At 44.1% G+C, this 26,640-nt stretch overlaps 2 protein-coding genes and 1 pseudogene across 13 annotated transcripts in view; 2 read left to right on the top strand and 1 right to left on the bottom strand.

Annotated features, from left to right (window-relative positions):
• Positions 1-16,101, bottom strand: part of PRMT7 (protein arginine methyltransferase 7) — a 47,353-nt gene extending 31,252 nt beyond the window's left edge. For 5 of the 12 annotated variants that reach the window (XM_058706116.1, XM_058706117.1, XM_058706119.1 and 2 more), the window contains exons 1-4: positions 15,921-16,074; positions 10,372-10,523; positions 10,058-10,235; positions 6,649-6,685 (exon numbers count right to left, since the gene is read on the bottom strand). In XM_058706116.1, the coding sequence (XP_058562099.1) occupies positions 6,649-6,685; positions 10,058-10,152 (132 nt within the window). In that variant the 5' untranslated portion in view covers positions 10,153-10,235; positions 10,372-10,523; positions 15,921-16,074. Of the gene's footprint in view, positions 1-6,648; positions 6,686-10,057; positions 10,236-10,371; positions 10,524-15,920 lie in introns of those variants that run through there. The other 7 variants (XM_058706111.1, XM_058706115.1, XM_058706118.1 and 4 more) reach the window with 5 other exon arrangements.
• Positions 16,086-26,639, top strand: SLC7A6OS (solute carrier family 7 member 6 opposite strand). Its single transcript, XM_058706140.1, has 5 exons — positions 16,086-16,305; positions 16,430-16,717; positions 21,951-22,154; positions 24,684-24,804; positions 25,876-26,639. Exons 1-5 carry the CDS (start codon positions 16,111-16,113, stop codon positions 26,004-26,006), a joined length of 939 nt encoding a protein of 312 aa, XP_058562123.1. The 5' UTR covers positions 16,086-16,110; the 3' UTR covers positions 26,007-26,639.
• Positions 16,724-19,728, top strand: LOC131498787 (cytochrome c-like; annotated as a pseudogene).
• Position 26,640: the final 1 nt, after the last annotated feature.

The following is a 26,640-nucleotide window of genomic DNA, read 5'->3' as shown; positions in this document are numbered from 1 at the left end:
AGAGGCAGAAAACTTGTTCCTTCCCAAATGGTTGCTGCTCTCATCAGGGTCCTCCCAGAAGTGGCAGCCAGCTCCAGATGCCAGCTCCTCCCCAGCTCCTCTCTATACTCTCATCACCAGCCTCCTTGGGCACCTCAGAGACAGGTGCAGCACTCATGCAGCTGTCCCTCTCGGAGAGCTGAGCACCAGTTCCACAGGACCTCTCCTCCATGCTTCCAGACTCATGAAGCTCACTCTTCTGTATCATCAGCCCTAGGCAAGTTAGCTGCCTCCTGCAATTACTACGACTAGGTAACCTTGGCGCTCCCATTTGCTTCCCAGGTTTCCCACATCTGTGTTACCAATTCCGCCTGTGAAATTCCCTCTGTTGAAATAGTAACATGGCTTTGGATTTCCTTACTGGACTCTAATTCACAGGGGTTCCTTGTCTCAAAAAATAATCCCCTCCTCAGGAAATCGTTTCTTTGTTTTTAGTTCAGGTCTTTAGCAGCTGACACAGACAGATTTCCAATCTGTAACAGTTTGGCTCCATAGGTACCCTGACCCTTCTGATGAAAACAATAATGATACGGAAAATACATGCAAATCTTTTAAAATGCACTAATGAGCTGGCAAGTTAGAAAGAAACATTAAGAGGCCAAACTCCTGGGGGCGCCTGGGTGGCTCAGTTGGTTAAGCATCTGACTTCAGGTCATTATCTCACGGTTGGTGGGTTCGAGCCCCACGTCGGGCTCTGTGCTGACAGCCTGGAGCCTGCTTCAGATTCTGTGTTTCCCTCTCTCTTTGCCCCTCTCCCACTCATGCTCTGTTACTGTCTCAAAAATAAATAAACAAACATAAAAAAATTAAAAAAAGAAAGAGCCCAAACTCCTCTGAGGGGAAGTAGATTCCCCTCAACTGAGCCTTAAGGTGACTGCCTGACAGGGTGACACCTTGATCACAGCCCTGCAAGGGACCCAGAGTCAGGGCACACAGCTAAGCTTGAGCTCAGATTCTGAACCCATAGAAATGATGAGACAATAATAACTCTTTTCAACCATTAAATTCTGGGATAACTTGTTATACAACAGAACATAATACAGGACTGATATCAAAAGGGCAACATTCTCAGACCTGAGTGCAATCAAGTCAGAGATCTCAATAACAAAAATATAACTAAAGAAAAAGAGATTTTTTAACTTGAGAAATTCTAAACTCACAGGTAAAGAACTAAATCAAAAGAGAATTAGAAAATATCTAGAACTGAACTTTTTAAAATTACATTATCAAAATTCAGGGGATAGCTAAAAGCAATATTTGGAAAGAAATACATTACAAAAGACAAGAGATAAGGTAAGCATCTGTCTCAAAAAATTAGAAAGAGGACTGCAATATAATCTCTAATCAGCAGATAAATAAAAATAATAAAACACAAAAATTAATGAACCAGGGAACAAATATGGAGATTTTATAGAAATTTTTTATAAAAGTTATTTCAAAAATCTAATTGATGAGCCTCTGATAAGTCAAAAAACAAAAGGGAAAAAAGAAGTAAGCAAAAACTGGGAATAAGGGGTGGGGGAAAGAGCACTACGGTACCACTATATATGCTGCCAATATTAGAAAGATTAAAGATTATAAACAACTTTTAGCAAATACATTTTGAGGTACACCTGGGTGGCTCAGTTAGGCATCTTTTGATTTCAGCTCATGATCTCACATTTCGTGAGATGGTGGCCATATTGGGCTCTGCACTATGAGCTCAGAGCCTGCTTGGGATGCTCTCTCTCTCTCTGCCACTCCCCCTAGTGCATGCACGTGCTCTCTCCCTCTCTCTCAAAATAAACAAACATTAAAAAAAACTTAAGATTACAGAACTTCAAATCAATAAATAAAAATCAACTGAAATTTTATATATCAGCAGCAGCCTTTAAAACCTTGGCAGAGGAGGGGCACCTGGGTGGCTCAGTTGGTTGAGCGTCCAACTTCGGATCAGGTCATGATCTCACAGCTTGTGAGTTTGGACGCCGCATCGGGCTCTGTGCTGACAGCTCAAGAGCCTGGAGCCTGCTTTGGATTCTGTGTCTCCCCCCTCTCTCTGCCTCTTCCCCTCTTGCATGCGCTCTCTCTCTCTCACTCTCTCTCTCTCTCTCAAAAATAAATAAATGTTAAAAAAAATCAACGGGGCGCCTGGATGGCTCAGTCGGTTAAGCATCCAACTTTGGCTCAGGTCATGATTTCGTGGTCCATGATTTTGAGCCCCGCATCAGGCTCTGTGATGACAGCTCAGAGCCTGGAGCCTGCTTCAGATCCTCTGTCCCCCTCGCTCTCTGCCCCTCCCCCACTCATGATCTGTCTCACTCTGTCTCTCAAAAATAAATGTTAAAAAAAAAAAAATTAAGAAAAAAATTAAGAAAAAACCTTGGCAAAGGGGCAGCACCTGGATCAAGTGTGGGACTCTTGACCTTAGCTCAGGTCATGATCTCACAGTTCATCAGTTCGAGCCCCACATCAGGTTGGGCACTGATGGCGCAGAGCCTGCTTTGGGGTTCTGTCTCTCTTCTCTGCCCCTCCTTGCCCATGCTTTCTCTCTCTCAAAATAAATAAACTTAAAAAAAAAAAACCTTGGCAAAGGGAAGGATTTCTTTTTTTTTTTTCAACGTTTTTTATTTATTTTTGGGACAGAGACAGAGCATGAACGGGGGAGGGGCAGAGAGAGAGGGAGACACAGAATCGGAAACAGGCTCCAGGCTCCGAGCCATCAGCCCAGAGCCTGACGCAGGGCTCGAACTCACGGACGGCGAGATCGTGACCTGGCTGAAGTCGGACGCTTAACCGACTGCGCCACGCAGGCGCCCCAAGGATTTCTTAAACAAGAAACAAAAAGTACCAGCCAACAAAGATTAAAAAATAAATCCTGACATTAAATTTAAGAACTTGCATTTATCAGATGAAAAAACAACCCATAAAGTAAGACACCTACAATACATGTAACTGACAAATGATAAGTACCCAAAATACATAAAGAACTCTTATAAATAGCTAAGTATTAAAAGAAGAAACATGAAGGGCACCTGGGGGGCTCAGTTAAGCATCCGACTTCAAGTCAGGTCATGATCTCGCAGTTCGTGCATTCAAGCCCCATGTCCGCTCAGTGCTAAAAGCTCAGAGCCTGGAGCCTGCTGTGGATTCTGTGTCTCCCTAACGCTCTGCCCTTCCCGTGCTTATGCTCTGTGTCTGTCTCTCTCTCTCAAAAAAAAAGAAAAAAAAAAAAAAAAGAGGAAACACGAAAAGCCAAGGAACAAAAAGAGTTCATACTCAGTAGTAACCAGAGGAATGCAAATTAAAACTGACAATGACAGGCTGGATCATACCTATCAGACTGTCAAGAATGTAAATTGGTTAATACCAAATAATGGCAAGGACATGAAACAAGAAGAACTACCATACACAAGTATGAGAAAGTAAAATGGCATGATCCTTTGGGAGACAATCTGACATTACCTCATAAAGTTGAACAAACTCAATGGGCAGCAACTCCATTCTTAGATATACCAATCTAGAGAAAAGTATCCCAGAGTACAGGTCCTAGAATATTCTAGGAGCACTACGTACAACAGCAACAAGTTAGAAATAACCCCAAAGTCTACCAACAGAATAACAGGTAAGCGATGATATATTTATACAATGGAATCCAAACATCATGAAAATGCATGAACTACAGCCTCATGAAAAATGGATGAATCTCAAAAACAATGGTGAGCAAAGAAAGTCATGAAGATTAAACAGTGTGACTCCATTATATAAAGTTCACAAACAGGCAAAACTAAGAATTTACTTTTTTAATACAACAGGCGGTAAAACTATAAAGAAAAGTAAGGGAGTGACTGATATAAAATTCAAGACAGTGGAAACTTCTAGGGGAAGAAAAAGGAATGCAATCTAGGAGTACACAGGGGAATTGTGAGTAACTGTAATGTTCTATTTCCAAGCTGAGTGGTAAGTCTATGAACATTTACTATTCTTTTTTAAACTATACATACACATTTTATACTCTTCTGTATGTCTGTCACAATAAAAAAGTTTTTTAAAGAGTAAAGAATGCTAATAAATCTTAAAAAAGCAGCACTGAATTCTAAAAGAAAATGAATAGTGGGGCGCCTGGGTGGCTCAGTTAGTTGAGCGTCTGACTTCAGCTCAGGTCACTATCTCGCAGTTCATGGGTTCGAGCTCTGCGTCGGGCTCTGTGCTGACAGCTCAGAACCTGGAGCCTGCTTTGGATTCTGTGTCTCCTTCTCTCTCTGTTCCTCCCCTGCTCACGCTGTCTCTCTAGCTCTCAAAAATAAATAAAAATAAATAAATAATGAATAGGGGGTGCCTGGCTGGATCAGTTGGTGGAACATGTGACTCTTGATCTTGGGGTTGTGGGTTCAAGCTCCAGGTTGGGTATACAAATTACTTAAAATCTTTAGGGACACCTGGGTGATTCAGTTGGTTAAGCGTCCGACTTCAGCTCAGGTCATGATCTCGCAGTTATTGAGTTTGAGCCCTACATCAGGCTCTCTGGTGTCAGCACAGAGCCCACTTCAGATCCTCTGTCCTCTCCGCCTCCCATGCTCACACTCGCTCTCTCAAAAATAAACATTAAAATAATAATAAATAAAAGAAAATGGATAATGTCAAAATTCTGACAAAAAGTGATTTCCCAATCAGAATCCATATTCAGCCTAAGTCTTAACTGTAAGGACAGAATAAAGAAGTTTTCAGATTAGCAAAGTTTTTAAACTCTCACCTCCCATGCACCCTCTCATAGGACACTGAGGAAGAATGTGCTTCAACAAAAAGAGAGGGTGAACCACAGAGGAACACAGGGGAACCAGGAAACATGGGACTCAATATAAAAAGAGAAGAAAAGGGGGGGTGCCTGGCTGGCTCAGTCGGTGAAGCACCTGACTTCGGCTCAACTCTTAGTCTCACAGTTCATGGGTTTGAGCCCCATGTCGGGCTCTGTGCTGACAGCTCAGAGCCTGGAGCTTGCTTCGGATTCCGTGTTTCCCTCTCTCTCTGTGCCTCCCCAGCTCACTCTGTCTCTCTCAAAAATAAATATTTTTTAAAAGGGGGGGGTTGGGGCGCCTGGGTGGCGCAGTCGGTTAAGCGTCCGACTTCAGCCAGGTCACGATCTCGCGGTCCGTGAGTTCGAGCCCCGCGTCAGGCTCTGGGCTGATGGCTCGGAGCCTGGAGCCTGTTTCCGATTCTGTCTCCCTCTCTCTCTGCCCCTCCCCCGTTCATGCTCTGTCTCTCTCTGTCCCAAAAATAAATAAAAAACGTTGAAAAAAAAAATTTTAAAGGGGGGGGTTAATTAATGAAGAGGTAGGAACGTTCCTCAAACAAGTTTTGATTTTAACTTGACAACAGCGAGAGGCCACCGAGGATGGTGCTAAACAGGGTTCTGAGGGTTTTAAGCAGAAGAATAACATGGATTGGCATTTCAGAAAGACCCTTTGGGCTGCTATGTAAAGAAAGGAAGAGAGGTCAACACTAGTAAATGAGGTCTGAGCAGGCAGTAGGGTTGAAAGATTCACACAATTTGATGACAGACTGTGTGCTCAGATGAGGAAAAGGGTGCCATTTTTCTGGCCTGGCTGACTGAATGAATGGCAATGCCATTTGTTCAAATCCCCTGGAATTTGAGTCAAAAAGGATCATCTTTGCAGATGATACTAAAATCAGAGAGGCTCACAAGCTCAAGAAACCAGTAAGAAGCCAAGACCACTAAGCTAGAGAGAATTAGTCAAATTCAGAAACAATGTCTGTCCACATCCTGTAATTCCCCAATAGCTCAGCAAAGGCACTCAGCTATTTGATAAAAATCAGGGAAGCACCTAGCCCCTTTTGGTGTATTCTACACACTAATGATGCTCAAGGAGACTGTTATGTCATGATGTTGCCAAGAAGTATGCATACTGAGCAGTTAACCAGGGCTGGATGAAGTAGACACCAACAACAAAGCCCCATGACCAACCTGACCATGTGCCCTGATCTTTCTCTTACCCTACACTGCTTAGCTCTTAAGCCTGAATCCTTTGCCTTCAAGCCTCCGCATTTCTGAGCCATCCAGATGAGAATGACCAGTCAAGCACTCTGGTAGGCCAGGAAAGCTTGCATTGCTAACCACCGTTAACACCAGAACTGTAACATAATTCAAACAGGAAAAGAAAACTCAGATGAAACAAAAAGAAACAAACAAACAAAAAAAAAAGCTGAAATGTCACAGTGCAACAGAAGTCAAATTTGCTTTTACAAAACAGTCTGCAGTGGCCTCTAGAGATATGATTTTAAAATTACAAACGGACTACACGAGGTAAAACTGTGTAATTAGAGAATCTGTATCTAGAGGAGATTATGGAGATCAGCTAGTATATCCCACTCCTTTTAAATCCTAATAAAAAAGATCTGCAGAGGTCCCATGTTTTCTCCAAGGCCACACTCAAGTGAACAGCAGAGCTGGAAGTAGGACAAGGCCTCCCCACTGATTTCCTGACCATTCGTTACACCATACTGCCTCTGTACATTATTCTAACATCATGTCTCTGGAGGAAACTTTTGATCTTGTAACTAACTAAAGGTTTCAAACACCACAGCAAGATAATGGTTTCCTTTTACACTTACTCTGTCTTTGTCATGTAACATATCAGCATAGGAGGATCTAAAAAGAAACAAAAGGTCAGAACCTCTATTAATGATATCCATTAACATATGAGAGCATTCACATATATAAATGCATTCCTAAGTCAAATGGAAAAACATCCAGGCCCACTTTATTTTTTATTTATTACTGAACTATAATTGATATACAATGTTACGTTAGTTTCAGGTGTACAACATATTGATTCACAATTCTATACTCAATGTTTAATATGTTAAGTGGAGTCACCATACATTATAACAATGTTCCTTCTGCTGTACTTTTCATCTCTAACCCAGGCCCATTTTAAACTATTTTAGTAGAGTTATAAGCTAAAATTCTCTGGTATTGCAGGAAAAAAAAAATCTTAAAGATGTTTACTTTCAGCAAAGAACCTCAGAGCTAAAAATGGTCTGGGAGTTAGCCCTGTCACAGCCACCAGCATGCTGATCATGTTATATGTCACACATTTTTTTTTCTCTCCAGAACTCAGACTCAATTTGTCTAATACTTTACATAATCTTGCATACATTTGCACATTACGATAATCACAGATTCAACACTGCAGAGACGAATCAGGGACCTGCTGTATAAGTGAGGGGTATCATGCCCAGCACTTTCCATTAATTCACAAACTTGAAAAATCTCTGGCAGAGTCAGGATAAGCTCCCAGAACTCAGCAGGCCCAGCCCAAAGATGCTTTCTGAGAGATGCAGGTGAGAGCTAAGGTGCTTTCACTAAACAGAGGACCTCCAGCTTCAGATCAACACCAGAATCAACGGAGACCTATTTTTTTGTTTTTGTTTTAAATAGACTCCATGCCCAACATGGGGCTTAAACTCACGACCCTGAAATCAAGAGTTGCATGTTCTACTGATTGAGCTAGCCAGGGATCCTTGGAGAGCTTATTTTAAGTGCACATTGCCAAGGCACCTGGATGGCTCAGTCAGTTGAACTGAGTCTCTGACTTTGGCTCAGGTCATGATCTCACTGTCAATTCAAGCCCTGAGTCGGGCTAGCTGCACTAAGTGCAGAGCCCACTGCAGATCCTCTGTCTCCCTCTCTCTCTGCCCCTCCCTTGCCTGCACTCTCTCAAAAACAAATAAAAATTAGGGGCGCCTAGGTGGCTCAGTCAGTTAAGCAGCTGACTTCAGCTCAGGTCATCATCTTGCAGTCTGTGGGTTCGAGCCCCATATCCAGCTCTGTGTTGACAGTTCAGAACCTGGAGCCTGCTTCAGATTCTCCGTCTTCCTCTCTCTCTGCTCCTCCCCCAGTCATGCTCTCTCTTCCTCTCTCTCTCTCTCTTTCTCTCTCAAAATTAAACATTATAAAAAAAATTTTTAAGAAACACTGAAAAAAAATTTTTTAATGCAGATTCTCACGATACATGCAAACAGATCCTGATCCAGAAAATCAGGCTGGAGTCTGGAAATACGCACTTGAACTGGTACCCCACACAACTGTGACACAGGCAGCTCATACTCTAAACTCCAAGGAGCACTGTACCAGAAGAATAGCATTCTTTTCGTTTTAATGGCACACCATGGCTTTTACATGTGAACCCACCTAGGAATGCTTAGTTGAAATCTGGTTCTGTCTTTCCCTACCTTCCAAGAGGCATTTCTGGTCCCCATCTTCATAGCCTCATCATCCACTCTCCCCACCACTCCACAGACATCATTCTGCCTAAGCACTATCAACCAACTCCATCACTAACATCCAGGATTTCTGTCTCTGTTGGACACTCCCTCTTCCTGAAACACTTTCTTCTTTTCCACTTGCTGGCCATTCCCTCCTGGTTCTCCTGCCTCCCCTATTCCAAGATTCTTTCTTCAGCCCTCTACCTTTCTCATCACACACCCTCCCTCAGAGCCTGCCATCTTTTCCATCTTGAATTCTAATAACTGCAAACTGGCTCCAGACCCATGTTTATCTGCCCACTGCATCTCTACCTGGATGTCGAAACCCAGATACCTAATCTCCATCACCTTCTCCTCTCCAGCAACACTCATTCCTCCTGTGGTCATCCCTCTCACAGAACACAGCTCCATCCACTTAGTCACTCTAATCAGAAATCTTGGGTGCTTCTGGAATTTCTCTCTCCTTCCACCACTGAACCAATGAGTTATTAAAACTCAAGCTCCTTCAAAGCTGTCTCCCCACCTCCACTGCCTCACCTGTAGGGTTGCAATATCCACCCAAATGGCTTCCACTCCCTCCAACCCACTTTCCACACTGTTCTCAGTAAATGTCCCAAAATGCAGCTTAATCTTTTTTCTCCCCAGTTTAACATCTCAATCACTTACAAAATGATGTTCAAAATCTTTTGAAAGAAGGTAGTATCTTTGAGCCCTTATTCTATACCACACATTGTATTTGTCACCCATCAAAGAGCCCTAAAATAAGGCTTTATATGTGAGGAAATGTACATTATTATATGCATGGAGACATATATTATCATATTGAGGCTCAAGGAAGTTAAGGAGCTTAGCCAATGTCAGAGTTAAGACATGACAGAGCCCAGACTTACCCTCATGCTCCTCTTCCTGCATTTTGCTACCACCCTTTACAACATGATCCTGCCTACCTTTTCGGTACCCTCACCAGAGCCCTGCTTTTGTACCACATTCCAGCTACCTCAAACTGCTAGCAATCCCCCAAACTAACTGTTACACGTGATCCCTGCTGCTCAGAAAGCAATTTCCCTCCTTTTAGATTTGGGAAATCACTCACATATCACCGCCCCCGCGCGCGCCCCCCCCCCCCCCCCCCCCCCGCCGGTTCTTACTGCTTCCATGAACTTTTGCACCCATGTCCAGTGGCCTTTCTTCACTGTGTCATGATTCGTTACATGTCTGTCTCTTACAAAAAACTGCATGGTCCTTGAGGATGGGAACCCCATCTTCTTCATTAGCTCCACCACAGGGCTAGTATGTTGTATGCACTTAATGACTGCTAAAGAATAGTAACGCACTCAACAGTTTTAAATATCCCTTCCCAAGTCAGGGAAGAATGCATTTTTCACATTTTCCATTCAAAAGAATTTAACTATATGATAAATATGTCTCCATTTCAGTGACACAATGAATGAATTTCATAAACTCTTCAATTATCACTAGTACTACTGAGGTGGGTCCTCTCTGCTCCACTAGACAGATCCTCTGAGACTCTGATAAAGCTGTTACATGATATGTGACTCTCTACACAGAAATGACTTTGCCTAATTCCCACACAAACCTACCTGGCTGAGCAGACCTGCTCATGACCAACATCTGCCCTGATGAGAAGCACTGGGTAAAGTTTATTCCACATTTGGACAGGATTCTAGGGCTCCTACTTTGAGAGCCAGTGTCCCCACCCAGCTGCAACCAATAGTGAACACGCCCTTGTTACCTTGCAATCTCCTGGTGGTAATCATAGTGCTCATCCTCTTCCAGCCACTCCACAGAGCCAGTGGTTGGATTGGCCCGCCCGCAGAAGACCTTCATGGTGCCAATCAGCTTCTCAGTTTCACCACAGAAAAGCAGCCTTGCCAGCTCACTTCTTGTGGACAGGTCTAATCATCAGAAATCTATTCACATCATAATGCCCAAAATGTAGAGGAAAATAATTTTAAAGACAAAAAAAAAAAAAAGGAAAAAAATCATAAAATGGACAAAAGCATCAAAGCCAATGAAATTATTTGTTAATCGGTATTTTAGGGGCACCTGGGTGGCTCAGTTGGTTAAGTGTTCGACTTCAGCACAGGTCACGTTCTCCTGGCTTGTGGATGCGTCCAAGGCCTAAGCGGGGTTCTGCACTGACAGCATGGAGCCTGCTTGGAATTCTCTCTCTCTCCTTCTCTCTCGAAATAAATAAACTTTTAAAAAAAAATAGTATTTTAATCTTTCCCACAAGTTATTTGGTTTTACATTCAGCATGTAACATCAAAAACATCAAAAGCTATCTGGAAACTTTGGCAGTCCCCAGTGATTTCAGGTTAAATGAGCCTCACAGGTGCAACTCGACGCAGCCTCAAGGTAAAGGCAGATGAGAGAAGAGAAATAAAGCAAAGGAAACAGGTGGTTAACCAGAAAGGAGAAACAAAGAGGCTGGGGTAGTGGGAAAAGAGTGCCACCAATACTGCCTCAGGATATTAAATAGTTTAAACACTAGTGCCTGGGTGGCTCAGTCAGTTAAGTGTCCGACTCTTGGTTTTGACTCAGGTCATGATCTCACGGTGTGTGAGTTCAAGCCCCACATTGGGCTCTGTGCTGACAGCTCAGAGCCTGCTTGGGATTTTCTCTCTCTGCCCCTCCCCTGCTTGCTTGCTCGCTCTCTCTCTCAAAAATAAAGTTTTTAAACACTTAGTTTAAGGAAAAATACAAAGAGCAATTCAAGCAAACTAGGAAAACTTTCATCTAAACAAATATATCACAGCTATAAGTGTGGATAATCCAAAAATATCATGTTGAGCCAAAAATAAATAAGCAAATCACAGAATACGTAATGATTACATTTTTATAACATTTATAATGATGCCGAACAAGAATATATTTTTAAATTTTTTTTTTTTAATTTTTCTTTTCAACGTTTTTTATTTATTTTTGGGACAGAGAGAGACAGAGCATGAACGGGGGAGGGGCAGAGAGAGAGGGAGACACAGAATCGGAAGCAGGCTCCAGGCTCCGAGCCATCAGCCCAGAGCCCGACGCGGGGCTCGAACTCACGGACCGCGAGATCGTGACCTGGCTGAAGTCGGACGCTTAACCGACTACGCCACCCAGGGGCCCCTTAAATTTTTTTAATGTTTATTTTTTTTATTTTTGAGACAGAGAGAGACAGAGCATGAATGGGGGAGGGTCAGAGAGAGAGGGAGACACAATCTGAAGCAGGCTGTCAGAACAGAGCCCGATGCGGGGCTCGAACTCAAAAACCCTGAGGGGCGCCTGGGTGGCTCAGTCGGTTGAGCGTCCGACTTCAGCTCAGTACCTGAGTTCGAGCCCCGCGTTGGGCTCTGGGCTGATGGCTCAGAGCCTGGAGCCTGCTTCCGATTCTGTGTCTCCCTCTCTCTCTGCCCCTCCCCCATTCATGCTCTGTCTCTCTCTGTCTCAAAAATAAACATTAAAAAAAAATAATAAAAAAAAAAAAAAGACCCTGAGATCATGATCTGAGCCGAAGTCGGAGGCTTAACCGACTAAGCCACCCAGGTGCCCCAAGAACAATATATTCTTCAGGGATCACACTAAAATGCATAGCAGGGAATAAGGATAGTGGTTACCCCTAAGAGGAAAGGGAAAAGGCTGGGATCAAGGAGGGCCATACAGGGGGCTTCAAAGTAATAGTACTGTTTCTTCTTAAACAGGATGGGGAAGTGCCACCTGGGTGGCTCAGTCGGTTAAGCATCCGACTTTGGGTCAGGTAAGTTCAAGCCTCTGCATTCTGTGCTGAAAGCAGAGAGCCCACTTTGAATCCTCTGTCCCCCTATGTCCCTCCCCAACTTGCACAGGCTCCTTCCCTCCCTCTCTCTCAAAAATAAACATTAAAAAATAAACAAAACTTGGTGGTGGGAAGAAAGATGTTCATGATACTGTCCTCCTTTATGACTTACCATTTTTAATAATGATTACTTGTTACCTACTCAATATTTGATTTTAAAAGTAATTTTCTTTTATTTTTTTTTTTAACATTTATTTATTTTTGGGACAGAGACAGACAGAGCATGAACGGGGGAGGGGCAGAGAGAGAGGGAGACACAGAATCGGAAGCAGGCTCCAGGCTCTGAGCCATCAGCCCAGAGCCCGACGCGGGGCTCGAACTCATGGGCCGCGAGATCGTGACCTGAGCTGAAGTCGGACGCTTAACCGACTGAGCCACCCAGGCGCCCCTAAAAGTAATTTTTAAAAATTCTTCATCGAGAGATGTCTGGCTGGCTCAGTTGGAAGAGTGTGCAACTCTTGATCTTGGGGTTGTGAGCTCAAGCTCCACATTGGGTGCAGATTAAATAAATAAAATTTAGGGGCGCCTGGGTGGCGCAGTCGGTTAAGCGGCCGACTTCAGCCAGGTCACGATCTCGCGGTCCGTGAGTTCGAGCCCCGCGTCGGGCTCTGTGCTGACAGCTCGGAGCCTGGAGCCTGTTTCCAATTCTGTGTCTCCCTCTCTCTCTGCCCCTCCCCCGTTCATGCTCTGTCTCTCTCTGTCCCAAAAATAAATTAAAAACGTTGAAAAAAAAAAAAAATTTAAATAAATAAAATTTAAAAAAATTCTTCATCTTAAAAAATCCTTCAAATTCTCCAGATTCATCTTGTATGCCCTATTTCTGCAGAGATTTCTGACAGAGAAACACCACAGCTCAAAGTCTGAAGGCACCTGTCAGCAGGTATGGGCTCTACCAGCACCCTCCATCCTACCTTCAGAAAACCTCAAGTGTTCTACACTCCCCTTCATTTCTTGTTAAACACTGATCTATCTTCAGGAAACCTTAGAAAAAACGCCTACTCCATAGGTCCCTAAACATCCCTGAGGCATTTTACTGACCAGAGTTATTGCCTTTCTCTCAAAGTTATTTAGACTAAACACTTAATTCTCATAAAAGAGGATGGGGAAAAATCTTTTCTTAAAAGACTCAGGCAGTCAGTGGTCTGGTTCAAAGTAGTCAATTTGTCCTTCAGTGAAACTCTACTTCTAAAATCTCAGTATTACTCACACTCTCTTCTAGTGGCTCCCAAACTTTCTGGCAACACCAGAAAGAAATATACTTTACATAAAGACACAACACACACACGTACATACAAACTTTCACTAGTGTTTAGCCATTCTATGGGCAAAGTCCTTTGATACATTCTACTGTATTTTTTTTTTTTTTTAAGTTTACTTATTTGAGAGAGACAAAGAACACATGTGTGGGGAAGGGGCAGAGACAGAGGATCCAAAGCAGGCTCTGCACTGTCAGCGCAGAGCCCGATGCAGGGCTCAAACTCATGACCTGAGCTGAAATCAACAGTCAGGCGCTCAACCTACTGAGCCACCCAGGTGCCCTGATTTTTCTTTTTAAATTGATCATGATCCACTAAACTGATTTCACAATTTTTTCAATGTTTATTTTACTTTTTACTTTGAGAAGCATTTTTCAATGTTTATTTATTTTTGAAAGGCAGAGAGAGAGGGACACAGAGGATCCAAAGCAAGCTCTGCACTGTCAGCGCACAGCCTGATGCAGGGTCTGAATGCACGAACCGTGAGATCATGACCTGAGCTTAACCAAATGAGCCACCTAGGTGCCGGATTTCACAATTTAACTGAGTTGCAACCTACAGGTTAAAAAGTTTTGCCACAATCAGCTGTGAACCTCTCCTATGTTAATTTTTTTAAAGAGTATCTCCAACTATCAGAATCTGTAACGTGCTTTAAAGAAGTGTGTCCAGGGGCGCCTGGGTGGCGCAGTCGGTTAAGCGTCCGACTTCAGCCAGGTCACGATCTTGCGGTCCGTGAGTTCGAGCCCCGCGTCGGGCTCTGGGCTGATGGCTCGGAGCCTGGAGCCTGTTTCCGATTCTGTGTCTCCCTCTCTCTCTCTGCCCCTCCCCCGTTCATGCTCTGTCTCTCTCTGTCCCAAAAATAAATAAAAAATGTTAAAAAAAATAAAAAATAAAAAAAAAAATAAAGAAATGTGTCCAAAAAATGCCACAGTAGAAAGAAATAACCCTATCTGGCTGAATGTTCAGGGAAGGCTTAAAAGATGGCTAGGATTTAGATGGGCATGGGAGGGAGAGGGCACTTCACCAGATCAGACTTAGACAGTCATGTACCGTTAATAAACCAGTTTAACTGAGGTGAAACTGAACAAGAGGTCAAACATATCAGTGAGGTACATACGGTGCAGAGTCCTAAAACCCTTATCCTGTGGGCCATGTGAGATCAATTCTGAAGTTATTTAAAGGTTAAGAGTGTAATACAGAACTCTAATCTATGGAATTTCCTTTTTGTCTGTGCTGTTGCTTAGGCTATAAATAGGACTATAGTTTTTTGATAACTTAGAGAAGTTACTAGTTTCATATAAGTTTAAATAAAGGTTGCAGATGGGAACCCTGTCCTGTAACCTCTTTGAGTACTACACATCTCCTATGAATAAATCTCTTTTATTATTATGACTTGTCCTCTCCCAAAAGGACCTCACACTCCAGATTCAGGAGCTATTTTGACCCCCTCCTCATTCAAAAGACCTGTGAACTCACATGATAGTTTATAAGGCTGGAATGGAAACCACCATGCCAAGCCCTAAATGGATTACCAACCAGATTTCAGAGCAGATAGCTGCTTCATTCATTCAAATTTTAGTAAAATTTATACAATATCAGACACTGCGTTAGGGACTGGAGAACTCCCATTAAGTAAAATAAAGGAGATCTTTATCTTCCAAGGGATTAGATTCTAATAAGGGAGAGACTAAATATACAATCACAAACTATGTGATTGCAAGAAAGGAAACAGGCAGGGTGCTATGAAAGAGAATTAACAAGGTTAATTGTTAGACTCTGAGGAAGGTGGCAATTAAGATACTACAAGGTAAGAGAGAAAAGTAGGGCTTATGTTTCTGGAAACCTTACCCCTACTTTTCCAAGAAAAAGTCCTAAGGGAAAAAAGACCTGTGTATATAAGCAAGACTGACAAAAGCCGGAATGACTGAAGCACTTCCAGCAAAAGTACCGAGAAAGATAGATTAAGCGTGGGCTACTGTAAATCACACTGGACCATGCCAGCTTCGGAAACGCGTTTGGATATTGTTCTCACTCGCTGGAAACCACTCAAGGTCTTAAGCACAAAAACGTCCACGTCAGATGTACGCTTTTACAAGACCCTTCTGACTAGCGTGTGGTGAATGGACTGGTTTCCAACTACTCAGAACACAGTGACTGGGAAAAGCGAGCCCATCAGCAGTTCCCTGAATCAGAGAAGCGTGGGTCAATTAAGGATGTGATGGCTGGAGCTCCATATGATTGCGGTTCGAATTTCTGTAGCTGAAGGGAGACGCCAAGTACTAAAATCCAGGTCCCCGTAGAGGTCACCCTACAGAGTCGGGGCCCAACCGTATCCCAGTTTTCTTGCCGGCCCAGGCTCTCCCCACCGCCGCCCAGTGCAGACTCTAGAAAGGTCCTCGAGAGACGCATACCCCGGTGGCCTGGAAAGCCCACGTCAGGCCCGTCGGCCAAAGCCGCTGGGCTGACGGCCGGATGATGGCGGCACCCGGGACTCTAACTGCAACCCCACCTTCCCTACCTACCCATGCGCCTCACCCGCAGCGGGAACCGCTCCGTTCACTTCCGCCGCTACCTCCACCACGCCGAAGCCGGCGTACGGGGGCGGGATCTCTCAGGGCCCGCTGAGAATGCTGGGAGCGAGGCCCGGAAGCGGAACTTAAAGGCTCTCCCGTCGTACCCCACGGGTTCCCAGAGTCCTCCGCGACAGCCAGTATGGAGGCCGGGAGGACTGCAGTGCTTCGCGTGAAGCGGAAGCGTAGCGCAGAGGCTGTCGAAGCTCTTGTCCTCTCTTGTAAGCGCCTGCGGAGGGGCGGCGTCGAGTCGGTAGCCCAAAAAACACCTCCCGAGGATGTGGAGAGAGAGCCAGAGAATAATGTCTTCCAGTTGGTGGCCACCGTGCGCTCCCAGGTATTGGGCGGGATGGAGCCGATGTCTGAAGGGGATCTTAGGGCGCAAATGGGGGGAAATTGTATCCCTGACCCCTTGACGAGCCGCCTGCTTACTCCGGCTGCTCTTCCCTACCACCTCCCAGGAGGAGCCAGTCCAGGAGCTCGTTCGAGCCGCCCTGCGCCCTTCCCGGGGCAGCCAGCAGCGTATCCGCCGAGAACTCCGCGCTTCGGCTCGGGAGATCCGACAGGAGGGCCGCTACAGGGTGATTTCTAGCCGCCGATCCTCAGGAATTCCGTCGGGTAGCCTAGAGGCCGAAGACGTGCCGGGAAACCCAGAAGCCACCGAGGACGGAAGCTTCCAGCTGTTCGACCTAGTCCACGAGGAAGGAGACCCAAAGACCACCGCCGCCGCCGCCGCCGTCTCCTCCAAAGTGAGTAGCCGCCGGGAGCAGAGCGCTGGCCTTCCCGCGGACAGATAGTGCCAGGGTCTGGGCACTTAGCACACAGTCAAGAGGAGGCACACAGCTTCGCCCTACTGATGAATGAATGATCTATCAGCCGAGATAACCTCCTTTTACAGATTAAGTTATTCATTCAACAGTATTTACTGAGTGCCCACTATGTGTCAGGCATTGTTCTTAGGTTCTGTGGCTATAGCTTTGTGGATTTAACATTCAGGTAGAGGAGAGAAACAGAAAGCAAATTTAATAAGGGCTGTACAGGGAAGGGGGGGGGGGCAGGAAAAGACTGGTTCCATTACAGAGAGGGTCTCAGAAAATGACATTTCAGTGAGGACTTGGAGGAGGTGAATGGCAAAGTACTGTGGATATGTGAAGAAAAGGCAGTTTGGTGTTTTCAAGACCAGTGTGCCTGGAGCTCAGTGAACTCTGGGAGAATAATAAGGAATTTGGGAAAGGATTCCTGTTAGACCCTGAAGATACTTTTAATTTTTGTTCATTTTTGAGAGAGAGCGGGAGCAGGGGAGGGGCAGAGAGAGAGAGAGGGAGACACAGAAACCAAAGCAGGTTCCATCCAGGCTCTGAGGTGTCAGCATAGAACTTTATGTGGGGCTCAAACCCACGAACCCCGAGATCACGACCTAAGCTGATATCAAGAGTTGGACACTTAACCGACTGAGCCACCCAGATACCCCGACCCTGAAGGTACTTTTAAAAATTTTTTTTTTAATGTTTATTTAATTTTGAGAGAGACAGAGACAAAGTGTGAGTGGGGGTGGGGGAGAGAGAGAGGGAGACACAGGATCCAAAGCAGGCTCCGAGCTGCCACCATAGAGCCCGACGCGGGGCTCAAACTCACAAACCGTGAGATCATGACCTGAGCCGAAGTCGGTCGCTTAATCGACTGAGCCACCCAGGCGCCCCTTGAAGATGCTTTTAGGGACACATTGCCTTTCACCCTTAGCTGGGTAATTACTGGAGGGTTTTGAGCAATGTAAAGATAAAACAGATGGAAAAACTCATCAAAGGAAGGTTAAAGGACTAGTTCTCCCTAGCGAATCAAGTTTGAGGCAGATTTAAGTCTAGAATGCAAGTCTCTTCACATTTAATCCAGTGTTCTTTCCATTGTTAGATTTACTAAATTTGTTTTGTACTTCAGTTCCAAAAAACAAAGGCTACCTGTATTCAGACTATAGAAATAGAAAACTCTCAAACTAAAAGGTTCACCCCCCATTGATTTAACAAAAAAACTTGGGGCACCTGGGTGGCCCAGTTGGTTAAGCCTCTCACTTTGGCTCAGGTCATGATCTCATGGTTCATGAGTTTGATACCCACATCAGGCTCTCAGCTGTCAGTATAGAGCCTGCTTCAGATCCTCTGTCCCCCTTGCTCTCTGTCCCTCCCCTGCTTGCACTCTCTTTCTGTCTCTCTCAAAATAAACTTAAAAAAAACTTAATAAACTTCACTCTTCACTCCTTTTAAAAGTTAAAGTTTAAAAACTGAAATTTTAATTCCAAATATATCAAGCAAAAAATATTTCATCATGATGCTGGTATACTTGGATAACAATTTGTGCATGATGATGACAGCCACATCTTTTACCAAAACTAATTGAAAACTGATTTATGAGTTATAAGTCAAATAGCTTAAAAAGTAAACCAACGTTCGGTGGAATTGAATCAACCAAAGAGCTCATTCAATTTTAAAAGAAAAACTAGTATGTAAGCTGATGAAGGATGTAAACACAGACTTCCCAACAATGCAATAAAAACTAAACACATCAAAAATGTTTGCATATCAGAGAGCGGGACATCCGGCTTGCCAGTGGGCATCTTCAGTCTCCATGTGAAGAAAGCAATTTAAAAATGGGTGACGTTGAGAAAGGCAAGATTTTTGTCCAAAAGAATGCCCCGTGCCATTCTGTCGAAACGAGAGGCAAGGCAAACACAAGACTGAGCCAGATCTCCATGGTCCAGTGGGTGCAAGATAGGTCAGGCCCCTGGATTTTCTTACACAGATGCCAACAAGAACAAAGAAGCCCTGGGGAGAGGTGACACTGATGGAGTATTTAGATAATTGCAGAAAGTACATCCCTGGAACAAAAATGATCTTCACTGACATTAAGAAGACAGAGAAAAGGACAGGCTTGATAGCTTATCTCAAAAAAAGAGCTACTAAGGAGTAGTAATTGGCCACCGCCTTATTTATTACGAAACAAAAATGTCTCATGTCTTTTTTTATATGTACCATAAATATTTTTTTAATGTTTATTTATTTGGAGAGAGGGGAGGAGTGCAAGTGGGGGAGGGGCAGAGAGAAAGGGAGAAAGAATCCAAGGAGGCTCTGTGCTGTGAGTATAGAGTCCAACAGGGGGCTCAATCTCACAGACCAAGAGATCATGACCTGAGCCAAAATCCAGACGCTTAACCGCCCCTCAGGATTGTCTTTTAAACAGCTCTTCAAAAACACAGCTGTAGAATTAATCACAGGTTTAAAAAAATGCTTGTCCATAGTAATTATCTTTTTAAAAATGGATTTAAACTGAAAGCAAACTTGGGGTTTTATGTCTACTAGACTAGCAGGGGAAAGATTGATAGCACTGCTGGCAAGGCTAGATTAAAATGGTACACAATTGTAGTGCTTACAGTTGATGCAAGGCTTTTGGAAAACAGCATGGCTTTATTTATCAGCAATCCTAAAAATAGCTTAGGACCTATTTTAAAACTACTTCAATTTATTTTTTTATTTTTATTTTTTTTAATGTTTATTTTTGAAGGAGAGAGAGAGAGAGACAGAGTGTGAATGCGGGAGGGGCAGAGAGAGAGAGAGACAATCTGAAGCAGGCTCCAAGCTCTGAGCTGTCAGCACAGAGCCCAACACGGGGCTCGAACTCACAAACCGCGAGATCATGACCTGAGCCAAAGTCAGACGCTCAACCGACTGAGCCACCCAGGCGCCCCTATATATACTTTTTATTTTTTTATTTTATTTTATTTTTTTTTTTTAATTTTTTTTTTAACGTTTATTTATTTTTGGGACAGAGAGAGACAGAGCATGAATGGGGGAGGGGCAGAGAGAGAGGGAGACACAGAATCGGAAGCAAGCTCCAGGCTCTGAGCCATCAGCCCAGAGCCCGATGCGGGGCTCGAACTCACGGACCGCGAGATCGTGACCGGAGCTGAAGTCGGACGCTTAACCGACGGAGCCACCCAGGCGCCCCTATATATACTTTTTAAAGTGAAAAAGTTCAATTCATTTTATCTAGTGATCTCAACCCCAGGATTTATCCTAGGGAAATAATTCAGAAGCAAACAGCTATGGTCTTAACAAAAGCTACTGTTGGTTTACTAAGTAATTACTGTGCATTAAGTACTATGCTAAGTCCTTACTGTGTTTTCTTTTAATTTAACTCCTTTAATCCTCATGCAAACCCTATGAGGTAGGTGTTTTATCCCCATTTTTCACATGCAGGAAACACATTCATTGCAGCATTGTAGATGTAGGCTAAAAACTGAGAAATTGACATACACAACTGCCTGCACCATTAAAGTGATAACCATGAAGACTGGCAAGATAGTATGTATGTTTATACCAGCATACACATAGACTAGACTAAAGAATAATTTTTCTTTTATAAAAATGATAGATGTTCCTTATAGAAATTTTGGAAAAATATAGGAGGGGTGCCTGGGTGGCTCAGTTGGTTAAACGACTAACTTCAGCTCGGGTCATGATCTCACGGTTCTTGGATTTGAGACCCACGGCAGGCTCTGTGCTGACTGCTCAGAGCCTGGAGCCTGCTTTGGATTCTGTGTCTCCTCTCTCTGCACCTCCCTGGCTTGTGCTCTCTGTCTCTCTCAAAAATAGACAAACATTTGAAAAAAAAAAAAAATTTTTTTTTTTTTTTAAGAAAAAATACAGGAAAGTAAAAAGGGGAAAAAATCACCTATTTTACCCCCATCACAAAGGTAATTGGAGTAAAATCAGCTTATTGTCTTCAGAGTATAAAATCAGCTTATTGTCTTCAGAGTATGGCATTTTTCTGTTTGCTAGTCTTTGTAAATATTTTAATGGCTGCATGATTTGCTGGACTAAGGGTGGGGGGCTTATAAATGGGAGCCAGAACTTTGCTTGTGAACAGTTTTGAGGTTGGTCAACAGCCTGCACAAAAAGTGACATCTCTAGTTCCTTTTGACTTTGGAGCAAGAAAGAATTAATTCTCTTCATCTTCTAAGTCTGGTCTCCCTTTATCTGCCTTAGCTATGCAACATTCCTCCCAATATGGTATCTGGTTTGAGCTACACAGCCTCCTCTGATGAACCCTTTGAGAGGGGTCATTTGTAGCATGCCCCCCTGGGTTTGCAAATTGACCTATGCTACTCTGGATGACACAGCCTGTTGCCCTGGAGTACCTCTTCCCTGGGCCAGTTCTATTCTGGGGCAATCTATCCTGAGCTATTCTTTCTAGCAGTAGGATTATAGGGGAGTTCACTCCTGGTTTGTGATTAAAAGTGGGAGGGACATCATTAGAGCACCTGGGTGGCTCAGTCACTTAAGCGTCTGACTTTGGCTCAGGTCATGATCTCACAGTTCATGAGTTTGTGCCCCACATCAGGCTCTCTGCTGTCAATGCAGAGCCCGCTTCAGATCCACTGTCTCCCTCTCTCTCTGTCCATCCCCTGCCTCACACACACACTTTCTCTAAAATAAACATTTAAAAAAGAAACTTAAAAAATATTTATTGAAAAAAAAAGTGGGACATCATTGTGGGCAAGCCAGGTGGTGGTAGTCATGAGTCCAGGAATCGCCTTTAGACCCCTGTAGGAGGTCACACAAAATGCAGATCCCTAAGGGGAGAACATCATACTGAAGGAGCTTAGAAGACGTGGGGACAAGACCAGCCAGCTCTGCTGGCCCTCTTCTCAGGCCCATCTTTCCATGTGCTCTCTTCTGTCAGCCAAGCACAAAAGGACAGGAGCCTATAAGTATCTATTTCAAAAGAAAAACTACACATTAAGTTTTTAGAGATAATTGAGTTTTTAATTTCATTGCTAATTAAGAAGAAACTAGTAGGACATGGGAATAAGAATCTTGAATTTAACATAGACAACTATAGAGAGGCTTCTTTCACTCAAATCTTAGATTCCTCCTTTTGGAACATCAATGGTTTAGATCATGTATGTATTATCTCTTGATTTCTTTATAGATCTCTGACCCAGATGTGATCCTCTGCAATTCTATAGAGTTGATCCGTGAGCGGTTGGCTGTATCTGAGGATGGACCAAGAATTGGGCACCAGGAGGAACAGAAGGATGACTATGTATATGACATTTACTACTTGGAGATGGCCACTCCAGGATGGATTGAGAACATCCTCTCCGTGCAGCCCTATAGCCAGGAGTGGGAGCTGGTAAGGGGACCCATGAGGATGAGGGGCATGAGGTAGCCTAAGCAATTCTCTGGTCAGGATGCTTTGCATCCACTGGGTTCAAGGTTGTTCTTACCTCTTCTTGTTCTTGCTTAAATGGAAACGTTTATTTTAAATGCTTCCTGGGAACCTGGGTTTAGTGCAAGAAATTTTGGGAACGACGGTCTACATTGATAATGTTTGCTCTTAATACATCTTTTATAAGGTTTGCAATATCATTTTTAACATTTATACCATCCACCCTTGGGGAAAAACATGGGGACTTAAAGAGAAAATAAACCAGAGATTCTTAAACATGAACGGTGGGGCGCCTGGGTGGCTCAGTCGGTTGAGCGGCTGACTTCGGCTCAGGTCATGATCTCACGGTCTGTGAGTTCGAGCCCCGCGTCGGGCTCTGTGCTGACAGCTCAGAGCCTGGAGCCTGTTTCATATTCTGTGTCTCCCTCTCTCTGACCCTCCCCCGTTCATGCTCTGTCTCTCTCTGTCTCAAAAATAAATAAAACGTTAAAAAAAATTTTTTTTAAATAAATAAAAAATTTTAAAAAACCATGAATGGTAATAAAAGCTTTTTTTAAAATTATATCTTAAAAGGGGGGGATCCTTGGATTAAGAAAGCTAACATCCTGGGGCACCTGGGCGGCTCAGTCAGTTAAGCATCCGACTTTGGCTCAGGTCATGATCTCACAGTCGTGGGTTCGAGCCCTGCATCAGGCTCTGTGCTGACAACTCAGAGTCTGGAGCCTGCTTCGGATTCTGTTTCTCTCTCCCTCTCCCTCTCCCTCTCTCTCTCTCCCTCCCCCTCCTCCTCCTCCTCCTCCTCTTCCTCTTCCTCCTCCTCCTCCTTCTCCTCCTCCTCTTCCTCCTCCTCCTCTTCCTCCTCCTCCTCCTCCTCCTCCTCCTCCTCTTCCTCCTCCTCCTCCTCCCCTTCCTCCTCCTCTTCCTCCTCTTCCTCCTCCTCCTCCCCTGCTCACGCTCTGTCTCTCGGTCTTTCAAAAATAAATAAATGTTAAAAAAAAAATTCTTTTTTTAAAAAGAAGAAGAAAACTAACATCTTGACATCTTTATTTATTTTTCTTAGTGAGCTCTACATCCATCGTGGGGCTCACACTCATGACCCCAAGATCAGGAGTCACATGCTCTGCTGATTGAGCCAGCCAGGCGCCCCTTGACATCATTATTCTGTTTTGTTTTTTCTTAAGTTTGTTTACTTTGAGAGAGAGATAGAGGGCGTGCCCCTGCACATGAGCAGGGGAGGGGCAGAGAGAGAATCCCACACAGGCTCCTTACCGTCAACACAGAGCCTGCCATGGGGCTTGATCTCATGAACCGCAAGATCTTGACCTGAACCAAAATCAAGAGTCACTTAACTGAGCCACGCAGGTGCTCCTGACATCCTTATTATTTTTTTCCACCAGCGGGGGAGGGGCAGAAAGGGTGGGGACAGAGGATTCAAAGCAGGCTCTGCACTGACAGCATCAAGCCCATGAGATCATGGCACCATGAGATCATGACCTGAGCTAAAGATGGATACTCAACCAAGCCACCCAGGCATTCCAACTCTTTTGTTGATATTGTTTGTTTATTTTGAGAGAGTAAGAATGTGCAAGCAGGGGAGAGGCAGAGAGAGAATCCCAAGAAAGCTCCATACTCAGTACAGAGCCTGATGTGGGGCTTGATCTCACAACCATGAGATCATGACCTGAGCCAATATCAAGAGTCGGACACATAACCAACTGAGCCATTCAGGCGCTCCAGACATCATTATTCTTAAAACATTCTAAAATGGTGAAAGGCATATTTATCCCATACCTATACTGCAACCATAGTCTCACAGTCACACACCCACCCTGGACCATTGCATAGCCCCTCTTCCTGCCCTTACACTCAAGTTTTGGTTCTGATTTTTGGCATCACCCATAATCCATTTAATCCCTCTCCCACCTGGCTATCCTAAAGTTTGAAGATCACTGCCATCACCTGCTCAGAGCTGTCTCTCCTCCCCAGCCTGGTGTGTTCCCTTCGGGTGGAGTTCATCCTATCTTATCAGGATTGTAATGCCTGGAGCTGGACTCTGAGTGGGGAATAGGGCTGTTGTCACTATCTTGTAGCCTAAGGTTACTATAGCCTCTTGTGCAGCAGATTCAAAGCAGCTCCTAGGCTGCCTCATTTTCACACAGCGCTCTTAATTTTTTTAATGGTTTTTTTTTATTTATTTATTTTTGAGACAGAGAAAGACAGAGCATGAGCAGGGGAGGGGCAGAAAGAGAGGGAGACATAGAATCTGAAGCAGGCTCCAGGCTCTGAGCTGTCAGCACAAAGCCCGACACGGGGCTCGAACTCACCGTAAGATCATGACCTGAGCTGAAGTTGGACACTTAACCGACTAAGCCACCCAGGCGCCCCTTTCACACAGTGTTCTTAAATGATCTCTCCAAGTTGGTATGCTAATAGCTTCCCCCCTAAAACCTTAGAGGTTTTGATTTATACTCATGATTGTGTTGAGATGTGCAGGTGAATGATGACCAGCAACCAGAAGACATTTATGAAGATGATGATGATGAGAATAGTGAGAGTAACTGGCGCAATGAGTACCCAGAGGAGGAGAACAGTGATGGAGATGAAGATTCCAGAGGTACATGGGTGGCAGTGTTGGATGGGAAGGGACTGGTGGGATCTAAGACTGAGGTGTGAGCACGGTTCACTTACATCTTAACTGGCTTTCCTTCTCTACCATTCCCAGCAGCTCACCCACAAGCCATTGGAGCTCTAAGAGCCCCAAAGACCAGTGTTTCCAGGGGGCCTACTGGGGTTTTAATCTCAGTCAGGCCTGGGTTCGAACCCTTGGTTCTTTCATGGCCTATCTGTGGGTCTTGGGGACATAGTTAATGGCTCACTGAGCCTCATCCTGTCTCCAGAACAGTATTGCACTAACTTTAGTGATTGGGATGAAGGGAAACATCTAGCTCAGTGTCTCTTCTCTCGCTCAGTCAGGAAAGTATTGGAGAGGTTTGCCAGTAGGAGCAGAGCTAGGATTTTGACAAATCAGTTATATAACTTCTCAAAGAAGTTGCTTTGTTTATACCATTTTGAGGAAGCTGCAACACAGGCATGGTACCCTGGGGAAGGAAGAAGGAGAGATACTCTGATGATAAAGTTCCTTCAGTGATTATGTTCTTTGTGCCAACAAAAAGAACTTCTTGGTCTCTGTTAATGGAGGAACAATTAAACTATGGAATATTCTTTTGGGGAAGTGCCTGTGATATGTTGAAAAGGGCAGACATGAAACTATATTTACAGTATGACTACAACTATTATAACAACAACAACAAAAAAATCCTATACTTAGGGGGAGAAATGAAAAAATATTCCAGTGTTGAGGGACTTGGTTTAGGCGGTAGAGAAACAGGGTTGCCTTTTTTTTTGTTTATTTTTGAGAGAGAGAGCACAAGCAGGGCAGGGGAAGGGGACAGAGAAACCAAAGGGGCTTGAATTCACAAACCGTGAGATCATGAACTGAGCCGAAGTAGGATGCTCAACTGACTAAACCACCCAGGTGCCCTCCCCTGCTTTTTTAAATTCAAAATTCTCTTCACTAAGCAAGTATTTTAGAATAGAGAACAAAAAACCCAGACCTTCTTGAGATGGTAAAGGGTTGTCGTGGCCACCTAGAAACTCAAACAGCCCATTTCTTTTATCATTCTAGGCTCTGATGAATACGACAGCTTCAGTGAAGAGGAAAGAGGCAGCAGCAGACCACAGATGTGGAGCAAATACCCTTTGGATGTGCAGAAGGAGTTTGGCTATGATAGTCCCCATGACCTGGATTCAGACTGATGATCCCATGAGATTCTATCACAGGCCCTTGAGGGCTCTAACTGCAGCTTCAGCCACCCTAGTAACATCCTTGGGTTTCTTAGCTTAACAAGTAGAAGGGAAAACCCATGTCCAACAGCACCCTCCTACCAGTGAAAACCTGTGCTAAAGGAGTGTGTCTTTTTCAGTAACAGTAGGGCCCCTTTGCCTCAATCAAAAGTGACTCTATAGTCTGGGGAGAAAAAATGCTGTAAAAATGATGCTTCCTGGCCTGGGGATTTTCCCATTCTCCTCCTACCCTAAGGCCAGTAAGTGGAGGAGAGCCTCCTGTTTCCTCAGCACTAAGATTTAGCTTTCTCATACCACCCGGCCACCTGCCTCCAGTAAAAGCCTTTCTTTTGATGGAATCTAGAAGGGCTATAGTTGGTCCCTTATAGCAGCAAAGACTGGATAGTTGTGGCCATAGAGATGGAAGTAGAATCTGCTTGAGCTATGAGAGGTTTTAAGTTAACAGCTGTCTCTACCACCCTGTTTCCTGACTCTGATAATGGTTGTAAAGACTGTTATCTTCCTTTGGCAGTGGTGCCAGAAAGAACAGGATATGTATGAATGTGATACTCTTATGTTTAATAAAAACTAACTTTAAAAATAGGAG

Source organism: Neofelis nebulosa, chromosome 17 (genome assembly GCF_028018385.1).
Source record: "Neofelis nebulosa isolate mNeoNeb1 chromosome 17, mNeoNeb1.pri, whole genome shotgun sequence".
Lineage (NCBI taxonomy): Eukaryota > Metazoa > Chordata > Mammalia > Carnivora > Felidae > Neofelis > Neofelis nebulosa.
This window is presented reverse-complemented; position numbering and strand designations above follow the sequence as displayed.